Source organism: Hyperolius riggenbachi, chromosome 4 (assembly GCF_040937935.1).
Source record: "Hyperolius riggenbachi isolate aHypRig1 chromosome 4, aHypRig1.pri, whole genome shotgun sequence".
Lineage (NCBI taxonomy): Eukaryota > Metazoa > Chordata > Amphibia > Anura > Hyperoliidae > Hyperolius > Hyperolius riggenbachi.
The window spans coordinates 108,843,739-108,859,076 of NC_090649.1; the positions used below are offsets into that span (position 1 = coordinate 108,843,739).

The 15,338-nt window shown below is 42.3% G+C and overlaps 1 protein-coding gene across 1 annotated transcript; it reads left to right on the forward strand.

Moving 5' to 3' along the window:
• The first annotated feature begins 33 nt into the window (after window positions 1-33).
• LOC137570453 (C-C motif chemokine 20-like) lies at window positions 34-14,612 on the forward strand. Its single transcript, XM_068279121.1, has 4 exons — window positions 34-141; window positions 2,349-2,472; window positions 5,550-5,739; window positions 13,245-14,612. Exons 1-4 carry the CDS (start codon window positions 48-50, stop codon window positions 13,302-13,304), a joined length of 468 nt encoding a protein of 155 aa, XP_068135222.1. The 5' UTR covers window positions 34-47; the 3' UTR covers window positions 13,305-14,612.
• Window positions 14,613-15,338: the final 726 nt, after the last annotated feature.

The window sequence follows — 15,338 nt, forward strand, 5'->3', positions numbered from 1 at the left end:
CAGCGTGCTGCACATAATCAGTTGTTGTTAGTGGTCAGGACAGGAAGATGCTCCCACCCAGCCATCTGTCCAGCGTTCTGCTGCTTGTGGTCACATATCTCTGCTCCGGCATCCTGTGTTCAGAGAAAACGCTGATTGACTGTAAGTATTGCCCTGCTTACTTCATGCTTGCTATTGAAAACTTGACAAAACTAAAAAAAAAAAAAAAAGTGTAAAAAACATTATATGTTTCTGAGTAGATGTTCTACAAATAATGCCATAATTATTCTAAAAATACACAAACAAGTTAATTGACTTCCCCCTAAATTGGCCTGTAATAGGAACTATGATAGGGATTAGATTTTGACAAGACTACATACTGTGTCAAGAGTTGCGGAAAATGTCAGCAATACTGAATAAATAAAATAAATACTACCAGCTTACCTAGTTTATGAAGGCAAAATGAGCATTCACTGAAATGTGATAACCAATCAGAGATCAGCAGCTATAACTCTTCATCATCTGAAATAGCGGACAGTGAGATTGGTGGGTGTATACATAGTGAGTGGGCTAATAAGAATTACTGCAGGGACTTTTACCTATTAAAGTTAGAACTTCAATCAGAGTGAGCCCCCCCCCTTCTTCCCACCATTCCTTTTGATTGTAAGGGAGGGCAGGGCTCACCCTTTTGTGCCTTGAAATTTTGTATTCATCATGTTACGTTTGTGAATAAAATTACTAATTCTGTGTTTTATACCCAGTGTCTATATTTGGTGTACACCATTGTCTGTATTATTATGTACCCCATTTTTGTTTCTTACTAGTTCACAGTGCCACAGAATATGTTGGCGCTTTAAAAATCGAAAATGATAAGAATTGCTGTTTAAATTCTCATTGTTCAGCTTCCTCCTCACTTCTTATTCTCAGTAAACAAAGCCACAGGTATACGAAGTGAGGGTATATTGCAAAATGGGACCCAGACAGCAATAAAAACCTAATAACCTTTCATTCAATTTCCCAATAAAGGATATGTAGGATGTTATGTCTATGTATGACCCCAATGGCCAGTGATTATGCATTTTCTGTTCTCAGTAACAATGGTTACTGGAACAAGAAGTAAGGTGACATTTTTCCCATGGGGATTCAAGCAGAAATAATATTTTCAAAGTGGACCTAAACTAATAACCTTTAAAGAAAAACATTTCTTCATTACAACTTATAGAACTCCTACAATAAAAGTATTTACTTCCTGGACATTACTGGGAGCACAGAAAGGGTTAACCTCAAGTGTTTAACCTTCAGTGTTTCACACAGTGGCACAGCTTAGCTGATAGCCCTGATTAACACATGTTGATTACTAGCTGCTAAGGGTTAATTAGACAGGCTTATCTCTCTAAACACACACACAGTGAATTTCTCAGAAACGATGTGTTTTTTTCCTTGTCTGGTGTGCAACATTTTAGGTCCGCTTGCCTTTCTAACTTTATCTAAAGCAAATCTAAAAGTTGCAATGAGCATTGCACTGTAAATAAATGGATGGTGGTAAAATTCTTTAACAGTGGAAAATCGACACAGCAGATCTAAAGCACGCAAAGTGGACCAAATACAAAGTCAAACTCCACAATAATCTGTAGGACAGAGTCAGAGCGGGGGCAGACATATGTGCTGTGCCATTCATTTTATTTTACCTTTCTGTGTGTGTTTCTGCTCCCTTTGTGGAGTAAACTACATTCACCTGCATGACTCCCTTCATAAATTTAGACTTCCAAAACTTAAAGGGTACCTGTGCTTTTAAAATGCAAATGTAAGATACTCACCTTAGTAGAGGGATGCCTCTGGATAATCCATAGGCCTCCCCATTCCCCTCTATCTCTCAGTTCCAGTGCTAGGACCCCCAACACCTCAAAAAGGGCTTGTCGATGGTAATATGGTCGCACTGCACAGGTGCATGGTGGCTCAGCATGTGCTTAATCCACTACACACGAGCGACTCCATGCTACTGCACAGGAGTGAGCAGTCCTGCACCTGAACAGTATGGTCACACCGGCTCACAAAACGGAAGCCTGGCCACAAACTTACAGGGGATCCGGGAATCCAGCGGTGGTCTCAAGGAGGACGGGGAAGCCTCTGAAGGATCCAGAGTCTTACCAGCAAGGTAAGTATCTGACTTTTGTGTTCGTAAAAGTCACGGGTTTGCTGTAAACATTTATTTTAAGGGCAAGGCGTTAGGCATTCGCCTGCAGCAGGAATAGCAAGCCGGATGTAATCTGAATAACTAGGCTGACAACACAGAATGGAAACAAGTGTGTTAACCATTTCTAGTGACCCACAGACCTCCCCATTAACGACTGCTTGATTTCACATTGCAGACCGGAGACCCATCAGAGTCCAGGTGACTTGCTGTACTGCAGTATCTCGAGCACAGCTGAAAGGTCATTCCATAACAGATTTCAAGATCCAATCTCCACTTAACCAATGTGTTTATGCTGTCATGTGAGTATTAATGCTGGATGTTTCTTTAACTACATCGCCAATTTGCCATGAACAGTGCATGTACTACTCTCTAGCATTGCATTTAATTACAAGATGAATGAATATGATTGAAGCAAGTTAAGGCTATTAGGCACCCTATAGTGTAAAAGACACACTAGCGTGGATCTGTTATTAATCACACACTCTGGGCAACAGCCACCCTAGGCAGTGGCCTATGCAGAATTTAGGCCTAGGGCTTCCATTTGCCAGTGGCTGATCGTGTTTTCAGCCATGTGCAGTGATGCGATCTGCAGAGACATTAGAAGTGCATAAAGTGTCCCCATCCATGCATTAAGGTTCACTGCAGAATCCCAACACCTGGCTGCATCACAAACGCATCGGGGAAAATCGCATTGCAACACAGTACCATGCGTCACGACAACCACCTGCATTGCACGCACTGTTCAGATGGAAACAAGAGCTTAAGGATGATGGAAAAAGTTACAGTGCAGAGTACAAAGTATCTGCATGATGTAAGTCTACATGAAGTGAGAGGAATACAGAGGCTGCCATCTTCACTCCCTTACAAACACTGCCAGTTGCCTGGCTGTTATGCTTAGCTTTAGGCTTTAGTGGGTTCTGTGACCCACACCTGCAACAAGCATGCAGGCAGTAGAGTCAGAACAGAGTCATAACATCTAGTCTGCATGCTTGTTTTAGGCAAGGGACCTAAAGTGTACCTCCCAACATTTGGAGATAAGAAAGAGGGACACTTAGGCCACACCCCTGCCACACACGCCCAACACACCCCTAGTCACACAAACCATAAAGATTTCATAGGAAAAATATGTTGTTTTATAATACAAACCACACTGGTCCTTTCTATCCTGGTTCATTTTCCTTCATATTAACATTTGAATATAAAGAAATATAACAATTTAAAGGATATAAATAACATTTAGAGTACTGTATATTAAAGACATTTTTTTCAGTAGAGAAATACATATATTTACAAAGATCTGTATATCAGTCCTGAAAGAGGGACACATGGGGAAGAAAGAGGGACAGAGTTGTTTGGTTCCCAAAGAGGGACTGTGCCTAAAAGATGGACAGTTTGGAGCTATGCTAAAGTATCAAGGGCATAGCATCAGCACAGACGTCAGGCAACCGGCATTGTTTTTAAAGAATTCAAATGTCTGCTTCCGTATTCCCCTCACTTAATGTTCCTGTTAAAATTCACCCAAAGTAATACTGTATACCCATTATAATATATTTAAAGGGACTCCGAGCTCAGAAAAAAAAGGAAAGTTGTACTCACCAGGGGCTTTTTCCAGCCCAGTGCTGGTCGGGAGGTCCCACGCCGGCGTCCTGGCTCCTCTTCTTCACCCCGCTCCGGAATGGCTGGCAGGCCGCAGCCCGGGCGACACTCTCCCGAGTGTCGGGCTGCTTCTTCCGCATATGACGCGGATTACGTCACACGCCGGCCGCCTCGCGTCATCACGGCGGCCGGCGTGAAAGTACTGCGCATGCGCGCTTTGTTCGCGCATGCGCAGTACTTTCACGCCGGCCGCCGTGATGACGCGAGGCGGCCGGCGTGTGACGTAATCCGCGTCATATGCGGAAGGAGCAGCCCGACACTCGGGAGAGTGTCGCCCGGGCTGCGGCCTGCCAGCCATTCCGGAGCGGGGTGAAGAAGAGGAGCCAGGACGCCGGCGTGGGACCTCCCGACCAGCACTGGGCTGTAAAAAGCCCCTGGTGAGTACAACTTTTCTTTTTTTTTCTGAGCTCGGAGTCCCTTTAAGCTAGGCTTAGGTTTAAGTATACTAACACTTCAAGCAGATTTATGAGGTAGAAGAAGGCGGAGGAAGAAGAGAGACGCCAGGGAACATATAGTGGGGAGTCAGAGACGTAGGAGGAAAGAAGTACCAGCAGCAAGAAACTGCTTATCACTGGTTATCTGCAAAAACAACATTTTCTCAAAATAATGCCTCAACCCCACAACAGCAGCAGCTATTTCCGGCATGTAACATGACTGCAGCATTGAGCAAGTATACCACAGTGTTCCTATAGGCTAAAATGCCTTTCTTTCAGTCCTGAAATGTGTGATATGTCTCCATCACATGCACATACAATACTCTCACATTTGATGAATATATTAGAAATTGAGAAAATAGTGCAAAGTGCACAATGGTGAGAAATCCGAAAAAGCAGTTCTGACACTTTTGGCCTTTTTACTACATACACCAATGTACCTGTTATCCTGAACTCAGGCAACTGGAAGTCTCAACTGCCTGATGGAATAATGGGGCTAATCTTTTGGGGGTTTTGAGACCAAGAAATACTCACCGATTGTCCGGGCCGCCTTCTTCAGCACATCCTGCACCTCCAAGGGGCTTTCCAACATCCATGCATGGCTCTCAGCGTGTCATGTGACCCTATGTGTGTCAGGTGACACGCCGGGAGCCGCACACTGAGGATGCTGGAAAGCTGCATAGAAGAAGGTAGTCGGACGATCGGTGAGTATTTCCTGCTTCTCCAGGGGGAGCAAGGTAGTGCTTGTATCGCCAGTTCAAGCAACCTGAAAGCATGTGTGTCTGGCATCAGGCCATCCCCGCCTGTGCCGGATACTGGGGATCTTGCTGTATTTATTTATTTTCTTTTAAACTTTACCAGTTGCCTGGCAGTTCTGCTGATCTTCTGACATTGCCAGTGTCTTAATCAGACACCTGAAACCAGCATATGGCTAATCCAGTTCAGTTAGAGCAGAGAGCACCTGATCTTCATGCTTGTTCAGGGTTATGGCTAAAGTTATAAGAGACACAGGATCAGCAGGATAGCCAGGCAACTTGCTGTAAATAAACATCCTTCTCACCTCTGGTTGCCTAAGACGTAGTTTGCAAACATATTGGAGGAACCCACTGTCCACACTGAGTAAAAACATTGCTCATTCACTGAGCTTGTGAAGATACCATCTTAGAGAAACATATTCTGTAGTGCTGTGTGCTTCAGCCTGCTGTTCGTAGTCTGTGCCATACAAAAAATTATCTTACGATTCTCTTCCCATCTATTTCATGGTCTTTGCTTGTTTATTCCTTTAGATTCCACACTAAGAAGGGTGAGTCCTTCTGTGTTGACCCCAGAGCTAAATGGGCACAGAAAAAAGTGAAAGTGTTAAGCAATGGAACATTTCAACTACCCAGGAGTGGGAAAGGCAAAAAAGGTGGTAAGGGAGGAAAGCGAGGAAAAGGTGGAAAGAAACAGAACAAGAAGAAAAATAACATGACATTGGTAAGTAGGAACATAACATTGCACTCTAAGGTCTGATTAACCTCACATAATTACAGTATATGTCCTAACCTCAGGTTCACAGCAATCCTTGAATAATAAAGGAACTGCTATCTGCATATGGTGGATAACACAACACACCTGACCATGCAGTGGCTCTGGGGCTGCAGAGGTAGCCATAGACTAGTAACGGTAGACTAGTGACCAGTGGGCGGCATTGCAGGAAGTGAGGTGAGCGGTGGAACGCTGCGCTGGAATGGAAGAAGGGAGGTCATTGCTGCCCGGCCTGCTCGCTGATTACATTTAATGCTGGTAAAATAGCTGGAGGGGGAGCACAGTCGGGGGAGCCCAAGGTGAGGGAGGGGGTCTGATCCCCCTCCCCTCCGCTGTGCCCGCTGCTCCCCCTTCCTGGCTGCTACCCCCTCCAGGCTACCTATACTGGGGGAAATGTTACTACCTGGGGGCAGGGGTAGCAGCCTCACAAGTTTGCCTCAGGTGGCAAAAAGTCTAGAACCGGCCCTGCTTCCTTATTCATGGAAGCAGACATATTGTTAACATCGTGTGCTTTCAAATGAGCTTATCTGCCATCTTTGCCATGGCAGTCATGTGACACGGGGAAGTGATCAAATTACAACTTGTGATTAGATGCAAATGATGGGGAATTAGACAGGCTAAACTCTCTAAACACATACAGGGTGCATTTCTCTATGTTTTCCTTCTGTCTTGTGCAAAAGTTCAGGTTCACTTTAACAGCTTCTATTGTAATCACCTCTTCAAGTTCTGCAACAGCGCTTAGCTTCCCACTGAAGAAGAAAGTGCTGTGTTTCACTGTTTAAATTCTGTTGTGCTTCCAGTGTTTTTTTCTGGTAGTACCTTTTTGCTGTAAAGAATCCTTTAGAGCAAAGAAGAAATGCTGAGTTTCATACCACTTTATGTAACAATAACGTAGAAAGATGAGTCAGGGTAGGGCCCCCTTAGGACTTTTATATCAGCAGCTGGTCAGTAAATGAGCCACAGCATAAACATTCAAGAAGTCAGGGGCGTAGCAATAGCTATAGCAGCCACAGCAGCTGCTATGGGGCCCTGGAGCATAGGGGCCTAGATGGTACGTAATGTATTCACCATTAACTTTTTTGTGTTTCTCCATCCAGACTTTGTCTCAGTGCCCGTTAACTATGTGCAATGTTTGATTGCATGTTAATGTAAATTTCCCAGTTAACTCATCTATAGGGTAGGAGCAGGTTGCATTGCTTAAAGTAAACGTCCAGACTAAAAATCTACTCAGCAGCAGTGAAAAGGTTTGGTGTTTCTTTAACAGTTTCACAGCATCATAACTTTGTTTTTTGTTTTTACCCAATCCTTAATTTTCAGCTGCATAGCAGCTAAGTTCCGCCCCCTCAAAGAAAACTGCCCAGTCATTTTTCCCTGATGCTGTGCAAAGCATGATGGGATTTCTGATGCTGTGGTTCTCCTTCTGCTGTTTTGGCGCAAATTTGTTTTTTATAATTTTGAATTTGAGATTTGAAGCCTAGCGTGTGCAGCTGGGAGGGGTGATCAGGACACATGGCAGTTGGAACTGTGTCTCCTGCTCCTTGTCACCTCCTTTCAACCAAACAGATGGCTGCCCTCATGAAATCAAACATTTGCCTGTTCTTTTAAAATGGGGTGGGTAAGAGATTATATTACCTATCTATTTTAATTAACATAACTAATGTAACTTAATGACGGTATGTTTGTTTAGGCTGAAGTTCCCCTTTAATGCTGGGAATACACGTTTCGTTTTTGCCTTCGTTTTAGCCTTCGATTCGTTCAGTAAACGAATCGAGTGTTGAAAACGTATGTGAAAATAGTCATAATCTCATTATAGTTTCGATTAATAGACCCCAAAAACGAACAACTAGTGATCGAACATGTTTGATATTATCTCTCTTTATCCATCTAATCGAGCCATTGGTAGGCTTGATGGCTGTTCAGACCGATTATATATTCGTTTATGTTAGTCCGTCCCTGTAAAAAGGGATTTTCGTTTCGTTTCTTTGCAGCCTTCGATTATTGGAAAAACGAAACCATCAGAATAAAAAAAAAAACGAAACCGTGGGTGGTGATATTAACCGTACGTTCGATTATTTCGGGAACGAAAAGGACAAAAGGCACAATCGAAATGAAGGCTAAAACGAAGGCAAAAACGAAACGTGTATTCCCAGCATAAGAGTGCCTACATCTGAGGGCACCATGAAAGTTTTGCTATGGGGCCCCGTGATCTCTAGCTATGCCACTGCCAAGAAGTAGAGAACTTATATAGCTACAGAGCAGGTGTTTATAACAAAGTATTGCACAACTATAAGAGAGCGAAACTGCTTACCTGTCCCTGGTGAGAGTGCATTGCTGAGTCACAGAATGACTCAATACAGGTTTTTCTTGTAAAAATTGTTGTTTACTTCTTGAATGGTTAAAGGATATCTATTGCAATAGAATTGAGTGTTTACTTGGAAGAATTGACTGGAAGGCTTGAGAGAATAAAGTTGGTCATACACTTATCAATTTTCCCCACTAAATCCAACCAATTCAATTGCTCCGATCGAATCTGCTAGAAATAAATGTAGGAGGTCCCATAGATTGATGATTGAACCGAATTTTAGTTGAAATCGGTCAAATAGATTGCTTGGTTCAGACGGGAAAACTGGGTCAATCAGGAACTAACTTCATCCCGATCAGTAGCTGATACCCCCTTTCCCATAAATCTTTACATTTTCTCTTATAGGTCTTCAGGGGGGTCTGTATGGCTAACATTGGGGTGAACCCCCTCCCTCAGTGTGTTGTCATGACCGTGGTCCTGACAGTTTTCTGTCCGTGAACCTTGTTGCATTGTGGAAAATAACATTGTGTTGGAAATAACTTTTTCCAACTGCCAAGCAAGGGATATCTCCCTCTGTGCAGAAGCAGAACTCTCAGAAACAAACATTCCTTATAGATCACCTGGCAGAACTAAAGGTGTAACCACCAGTAGTAAATTTCAAAATGTAAATCAGGAAGAGGAAAGATTTTACAATGGACAATGACTGACTAAATAACGTATTAATGAATATTGTAAAAATAAGCAACTTTATAAATTGTTATTTTCACTACAGTTCCTCTTTAAAGCCGATGTCAACTGAAATGTAAACACAAACAAACAGATACTTACCTATGGAGAGGGAGGGCTCTGGGTCCTATAGAGCCTTTCCACTCCTCTCCCAGTCCCCTCCTTCCAGTGCTGTCAGTCGGTCGCCATGGGAGGCTTTGGAAGTCTTTGGGAACCCGAGTGCTACCGAAGACGGACTGCTCTGTACTGCGCATGCGTGAGCCCACAATTGTGCAGGCGCAGTACTGAGCCACCTGTGTTCTGGAGCACTTAGGCTCTCGAAGACATCTGAAGCCTCCCGCAGTGGCACAGAGCAGTATTCCACCGATTGCTACTAAGGAGAGTGACAGCGCTGGAATGAGGGGACAGTGAGAGGAGCGGGAAGGCTCTATAGGACCAAGAGCATTCTCTACCCATAGGTGAGTGTCTGTTTTGTTTTGTTTTTTTTCAGTTGACATTCATTTTAAGGGCTCATTGTGTTGCACAATACCACAATGCAATATCGCATGAAAATACACTGCTCCTACAATTGTATGGGAATGTTCACATCTCTGCATTGTAGCAAACTGTGCTATCCTGACGCAATGTCTACGGTGGCTTGCTAGGTAATGCAATTGAAACCATACATGTTTCAAAGCAATTGACCAGATTATGAAATAATGTACATGTTCTAACATACAAAGCATGTGCTAAGTGTCTGTAATAAAGATGTGTACATGGATATTGTTCTATTTTGTTAGGGGCCTTTCATTCCATTTTTTTCTGGAAACAGATCTGACTGTCAGCTATTGAAGCTGTGATTAAGGAGCCATTTCTCCAATAGGCGTAACCTTTCATCTGTAACTCTGATGTTGGATTATAAATAAAGGTCTTTTTGATTATATCCCATCATTTGGTGCAGCGGGATTTTTCCTGGACTTTCTAGATCTAATTGTCAGTAAGCTGTAATACTCCCTCAGGGACTCCAGTAAGCTATTTCTTAAATATTTAGTAGACCAGCTAGAGAAGTCATTGGATTTGATGATGAGGTTATGATAACTGACTTGACACACGAGTCTGGAAAGCCCCACAGTGGTCACATATGGGAAAGTCCCATACTGACCACATAGTAAGCTACCATAGGCTTTTAGTATCATTCTGATGTAACAAACTGTTCATAGGCTGTATGATTTATACAGTAGCTGAATCTATATCTGGTAAGACCACATTTATACAGCATCTGACAAAACCAACAGGATTACATACACAGTACTGGTAAAAATAGAAGAGGCGCATGGAGAAAAGAATGTGCTCTTTTTGAATTCTAAAGTTATTCACATCAGGACATACTGTAATAAAAAGATCATCCCTTCCCTAGCAGGTTCTAAAATAGTTTAGATATACCTCAGGAATTAGAAACAACACACAACAGATTCCACCATGTCATTATCTATTTAACAAAAAATAAAGCCAAACTGGATACACCATGGGGTGTTGAGATCTGTAATTTAACTGGGCTGATTCTTTGCTTTTTGGGCCAGATTTGCTCATATGCTTGATATCGTTGTCCTGTGGCTTGACTCATGTTTGGTCAAGCATTAGGCGTTGAACAGATGGCTTCACGATTGACTCTACAACACTGTGGTATAGAGAGACGTACATAGTAAATTAAGTCATGGCAAGGTACCCAGGTGCTGTAGTTGCAAAACAGTGCTGATATTGTGCTGATAATCAGTGTTTGATTTTCGCCAAAAGTGGTGCTGTGCATTATGGCCAAACATCTCCACTTTGGTCGTCTTTGTTCAAAGGATCTTGGCCCGTATGCAATTCACTTTTTCACCTAAGATTTCTCCTATGAGATATTTTTTCATCTTCACTTTAAAGTAACTTTTCAGCATTCTACAGCTGGACAACATTTCAAAAGTAGGTGAAAAAGTAGTGTCAAAATTATTCAGATTATTTTCATGCTTACTGGTGGCTTAAAATGTATTTTATTTAGGTGTGAAAATATCACCTAGGAGAAAACATAGGAGAAAATATGAATTGAATTTGCATATGGTCCCTTGTTCCAGAAAGTCTTGCATCTTGTTAAGATGTAACTTTGCAAACTTAAGCCAAGCTGCCATGCACATTATCTCCTGACAACCTTTCCAGACATACTTATTAAGTCTTTTTCTAATTGTACTGTTATGAACTTTAACATGCTAACTAAGGTTTGTACAGTCTGATATGTGGCTTAATTATTTTGCAAATTCTCTAGTATTGCACGAGTATTCTCGAGTATTGCACAGGCTAAATTTGCTGGGGCATCCACTGACAACTGTTTTGAATGTTTTCCACTCTCTCTCGCTGTAGAATGATGGACTTGAAGTTGCTTGGAAATGGCCTAATAACCCTTTCCAGATTGATAGTCAGCAACAATTGCTTCTCTAAGATCATTGCTGATGTATTTCCTCATTGGTGTTGTGTTAGCTAAATGGTGCAGACCAGCAAACTGCCAAAACGTCTTTTTTTTTTTATAGCAATGTTCACACTTGCTTATAATCAGCACCCTACTGCTGCTAGTACATTCCTAATTCATATGGAAGTGGCAAGGATCTACATAGTATTTCTCAAACTGCTTCTGCATTTTGACTTGGGCCCCTTTCACACACATAACATAATTTGTGTGCAATTTCCGTTTTTGAGAATTCTTGTTCGCAGCATATCTAATGCAAGTCAATGGCATCAGATTTAACTTGTGTCGTAATCAAATTTTCTGCATAAAGAAATTGATTGGCTTGCAATATTTTTCCACAACAGGAATGCAATTTGTATACAATGCAAGCCACTTACAAAAATTAAATTTTGAAAATTTGCTTAAAAAATTCACAAAACAAAAAAAGATTCGGAAATAAAAAGTAGCAAATACAAAACAACTTAAAACACTACCAAAATTGCAGGGATAAGTGTGCAGGCTGCCTTGTCTTAGTTAAATAAATAATTACACCTTGTATTTTGTCATTTATTGCTGATCATTTATGGTATTTACCTAATTTTAAGGCCTGTTAAGGACCTTAGAAAGCATGCTTGCTAATCTAATGACTGTATTTAGTATCTGTTAAAAACCAATAAGCATAAATATACGGTATCTGGTAAAACTAGTAGGAGAACTTTTATACAGTATCTGATAAAAATATAAACATTGCAATTTTATAGTACCTGATAAAACTAGTAACCAAATATTGTGATTTTATACAGTATCTGATAAATCTAATAACTAAGTAGTGTGAATGTATACAGTATCTGATAAATCTAATAACTAAGTAGTGTGAATGTATACAGTATCTGATAAAACTAATAAGAACTCATTTGCATAGTATCTTGTAAAATGTCTAAGAGCATATTTACACAGGATGTAATAAAACTAGTAGCAATTTATTTTATGTTAAAGTGAATGTTTACCATTTAAAAAAAAAAAAGGCAGATACTCACCTAAGGAGAGGGAAGGCTCGGTCCTAATGAGCCTTCCCTCTCCTCTCCCGGTGCCCGGTCCCGCGCAGGATTCCCCGTGGCAGTATTCGACCAGTTCAGTCAAATACTGCCACTTCCGCAGCCGAAGGGATGTTTCGGAAGCCTTCGGGAGCACTCGGGCTCCCGAAGACGGGCCGCTCCATACTACGCATGTGCGAGCGCCCTCTATGACGCACTCGCGCGTGCGTAGTATGGAGCGGCCTGTCTTCGGAAGCCCGAGTGCTCCCGAAGACCTCCGAAGTACCTGCGGCGGCGGACGCGAACGGGGAAGCCAGCGCAGCACCGAGGGCACCGAGAGAGGAGAGGGGAGGCTCATTGGGACCGAGCCTTCCCTCTCCTTAGGTGAGTATCTGACTTTTTTTTATTTTTATAGCCGTACCCATTGGCTTTAAGCATTAATGCTCATTTGTGTTGTAGGCAACGAGTGACATTTTGGATAGACCAATCATGACAGAGTAACTGTCAATGCAGGCAGGCAGAACAACACTCACCTGTGGAAACTACAGTGGCATGGTCCATATAGCAGAGGGGTTCTGAGTATTCTCCCCATTGCAGCCACACCTCTTTACTGAACGATAGCCTATCATGACTGTTGTTAGTATCCCACCAGCAGTTAACATTGAGAAATACCAAAATGCATTTATTAATACTTAATAGTCTTGAAGAGAAGGAAAATTAAAAAGTCATGTTAGAACGGTGGGGTCTTATGGCTGATGGTGTCTGGAAAGTGATGAGGTATTTAGTTTGCACTGCCTTGCTCATCTGCTATGTGACAAAACCTCAACCTGACATCCTGCATTTCTGGGAAAATACACAATAATAACACAAATGTCTTCAGAACATCACACATCAAGTTTGGTTTCACACCTATAATATGCTTCTTGCTCTTTTCTAGCCTGTGACGTCTACCTGGTTTCCATCCACAACAGCAACCACTGCTCAGATAATGCCATGAGAGACTGAAGATGCATCTTTTGTGCAAGGCCACAGCTGGACTGCCCCCTACAGGCCGCTCACAGATATTGTATGAGCTTCACCATGCAGGACTGAAAGCTTAATTTATGTGCTTTTTTAAAGCTATTTTTGTTTATACATATTTATTTAATAGCTGGATTTTTTTACGGTTAAACATTTTCATTTTAATATTAGGTTATATGGAGTAAAATGGTAAAGCTGCGAGTTTTTCTAAATATACTGTAAAATCTTACTGCAGTTTTGAACAGCCAACACTTAATTTCAGTGTTAGATGGAGTGGTAAATGAATAGAATGACTGTTCAGTTTTCACTGCTGTCTGTGTCATTGTTGGGGAGATTTAGGCTGGTTTCACACCAGGACGTTGCGTTTTAAGGGACGTTATGGTCGCATAACGTGCCCCTAACGCAACGCCTGGTGCTCCCTGCTTTGGACGTCAGAGTGAGCCGCGTTGTGCAGCTCACTCTGGCGTCCGTGATGTGCACTCTTGGACGCATGCGGCATCACGTGGTCCCGCCGGCCAATCGCTGCACATAGCGGCCGCTCCAGGAAGTAAACACTGCACGTCACTGAGTGCAGTGAATATTAAATTAGCCATGTGCCTGGCCGCTCTCTGCTCCTCCCCAACGTTACTGAGCATGTGCAAACAGTCTAACGCGGCTCTGCCGCTTACAAAGTACTGCATGCAGTACGTTATTTTATGGTGCAGCGTTACACTGTAACGCAACGTGGGCACTGTGAACAGCCCATTGATTTTTCATTGCTGTGCGGTGGGGTGCGTTACAGGCTGCTCTAACGTGCGCCTGTAACGTCCCACTGTGAAACCAGCCTTACTCCTTGTGGCACTGAGAAAAAAAAAAAAAAAAAACTTATGATATAATGAATTGTATGTGTAGTACAGATAAGTAATAGATCATTAGTAGCAAAGAAAAGGGTCTCATATTTTTATTTTCAGTTATATATATATATATATATTCAACTATGAAGAGCAGAGCAAATGCCCCAATTGAACTACCCTGCAGTAAAACATTATCTGAAGTTTTTCACTGTTTCTTTGATGTACAAGTGCTTCAGAAAATAGGACTGTCTCTGACCCAAGTTGGGTCGGAGAGCTCAGAGAAGCTCTTTTGCATAGATAACAACTGAAGTTTTTTTTTTTACTCTTCCTGTACTGGAAACAATACGAGATCCTTTGCTTTGCTACTAATGTTCAATTTCTTCGCTTTACTACACATACAATTTATTATATCATAAGTTTATTTTCACTTCAGATTCCCTTTAAAGCCAATGGGTACCGATTAAAAAAAAAAAAGTAAGATACTCACCTAAGGAGAGGGAAGGCTCAGTCCTAATGAGACTTCCCTCTCCTCTCCCGGTGCCCGGTCCCGCTCAGGATCCCCCGTAGCAGTATTCGACCAGTTCGGTCAAATACTGCCACTTCGGAAGTCTTTGGGAGCACTCGGGCTCCCGAAGACAGGCCGCTCTATACTGCGCATGCACGAGTGTCCTCTATGACGCACTCGCGTGGGTCTATGACACACTCACGCGTGCACAGTATGGAGCAGCCCGTCTTCGGGAGCCCGAGTGCTCCCAAAGACTTCCGAAGTCCCCCGCGGTGGGGGATTTGAACGGAGGATCCACCGGGCACCGGGAGAGGAGAGGGAAGGCTCATTAGGACTGAGCCTTCACTCTCCTTAGGTGAGTATCTGACTTTTTTTTTTAAATCGGTACTCATTCACTTTAAATGCTGAGACCCGGCTCACTCTCTGTGTCATGCCAAGTGTCAAAAAGACACAGGCCCTTATTCAATTCACATTTTCTATTAGGTGACATTTTCACACCTGATCAATAAAATGCCTTTTAAGCCACCAGCAAGCAAAGAAATACTTTTTTGTACATTTTTAATTGGAGAATGCTGAAAAGTAATGTTTAATAGGAGAAATATGATCTCTTAGGAACTAACATAGGTGAAAAGTGAATTCATTAAGGGCCAGAAAGTGAAATGCTGTAATCAGG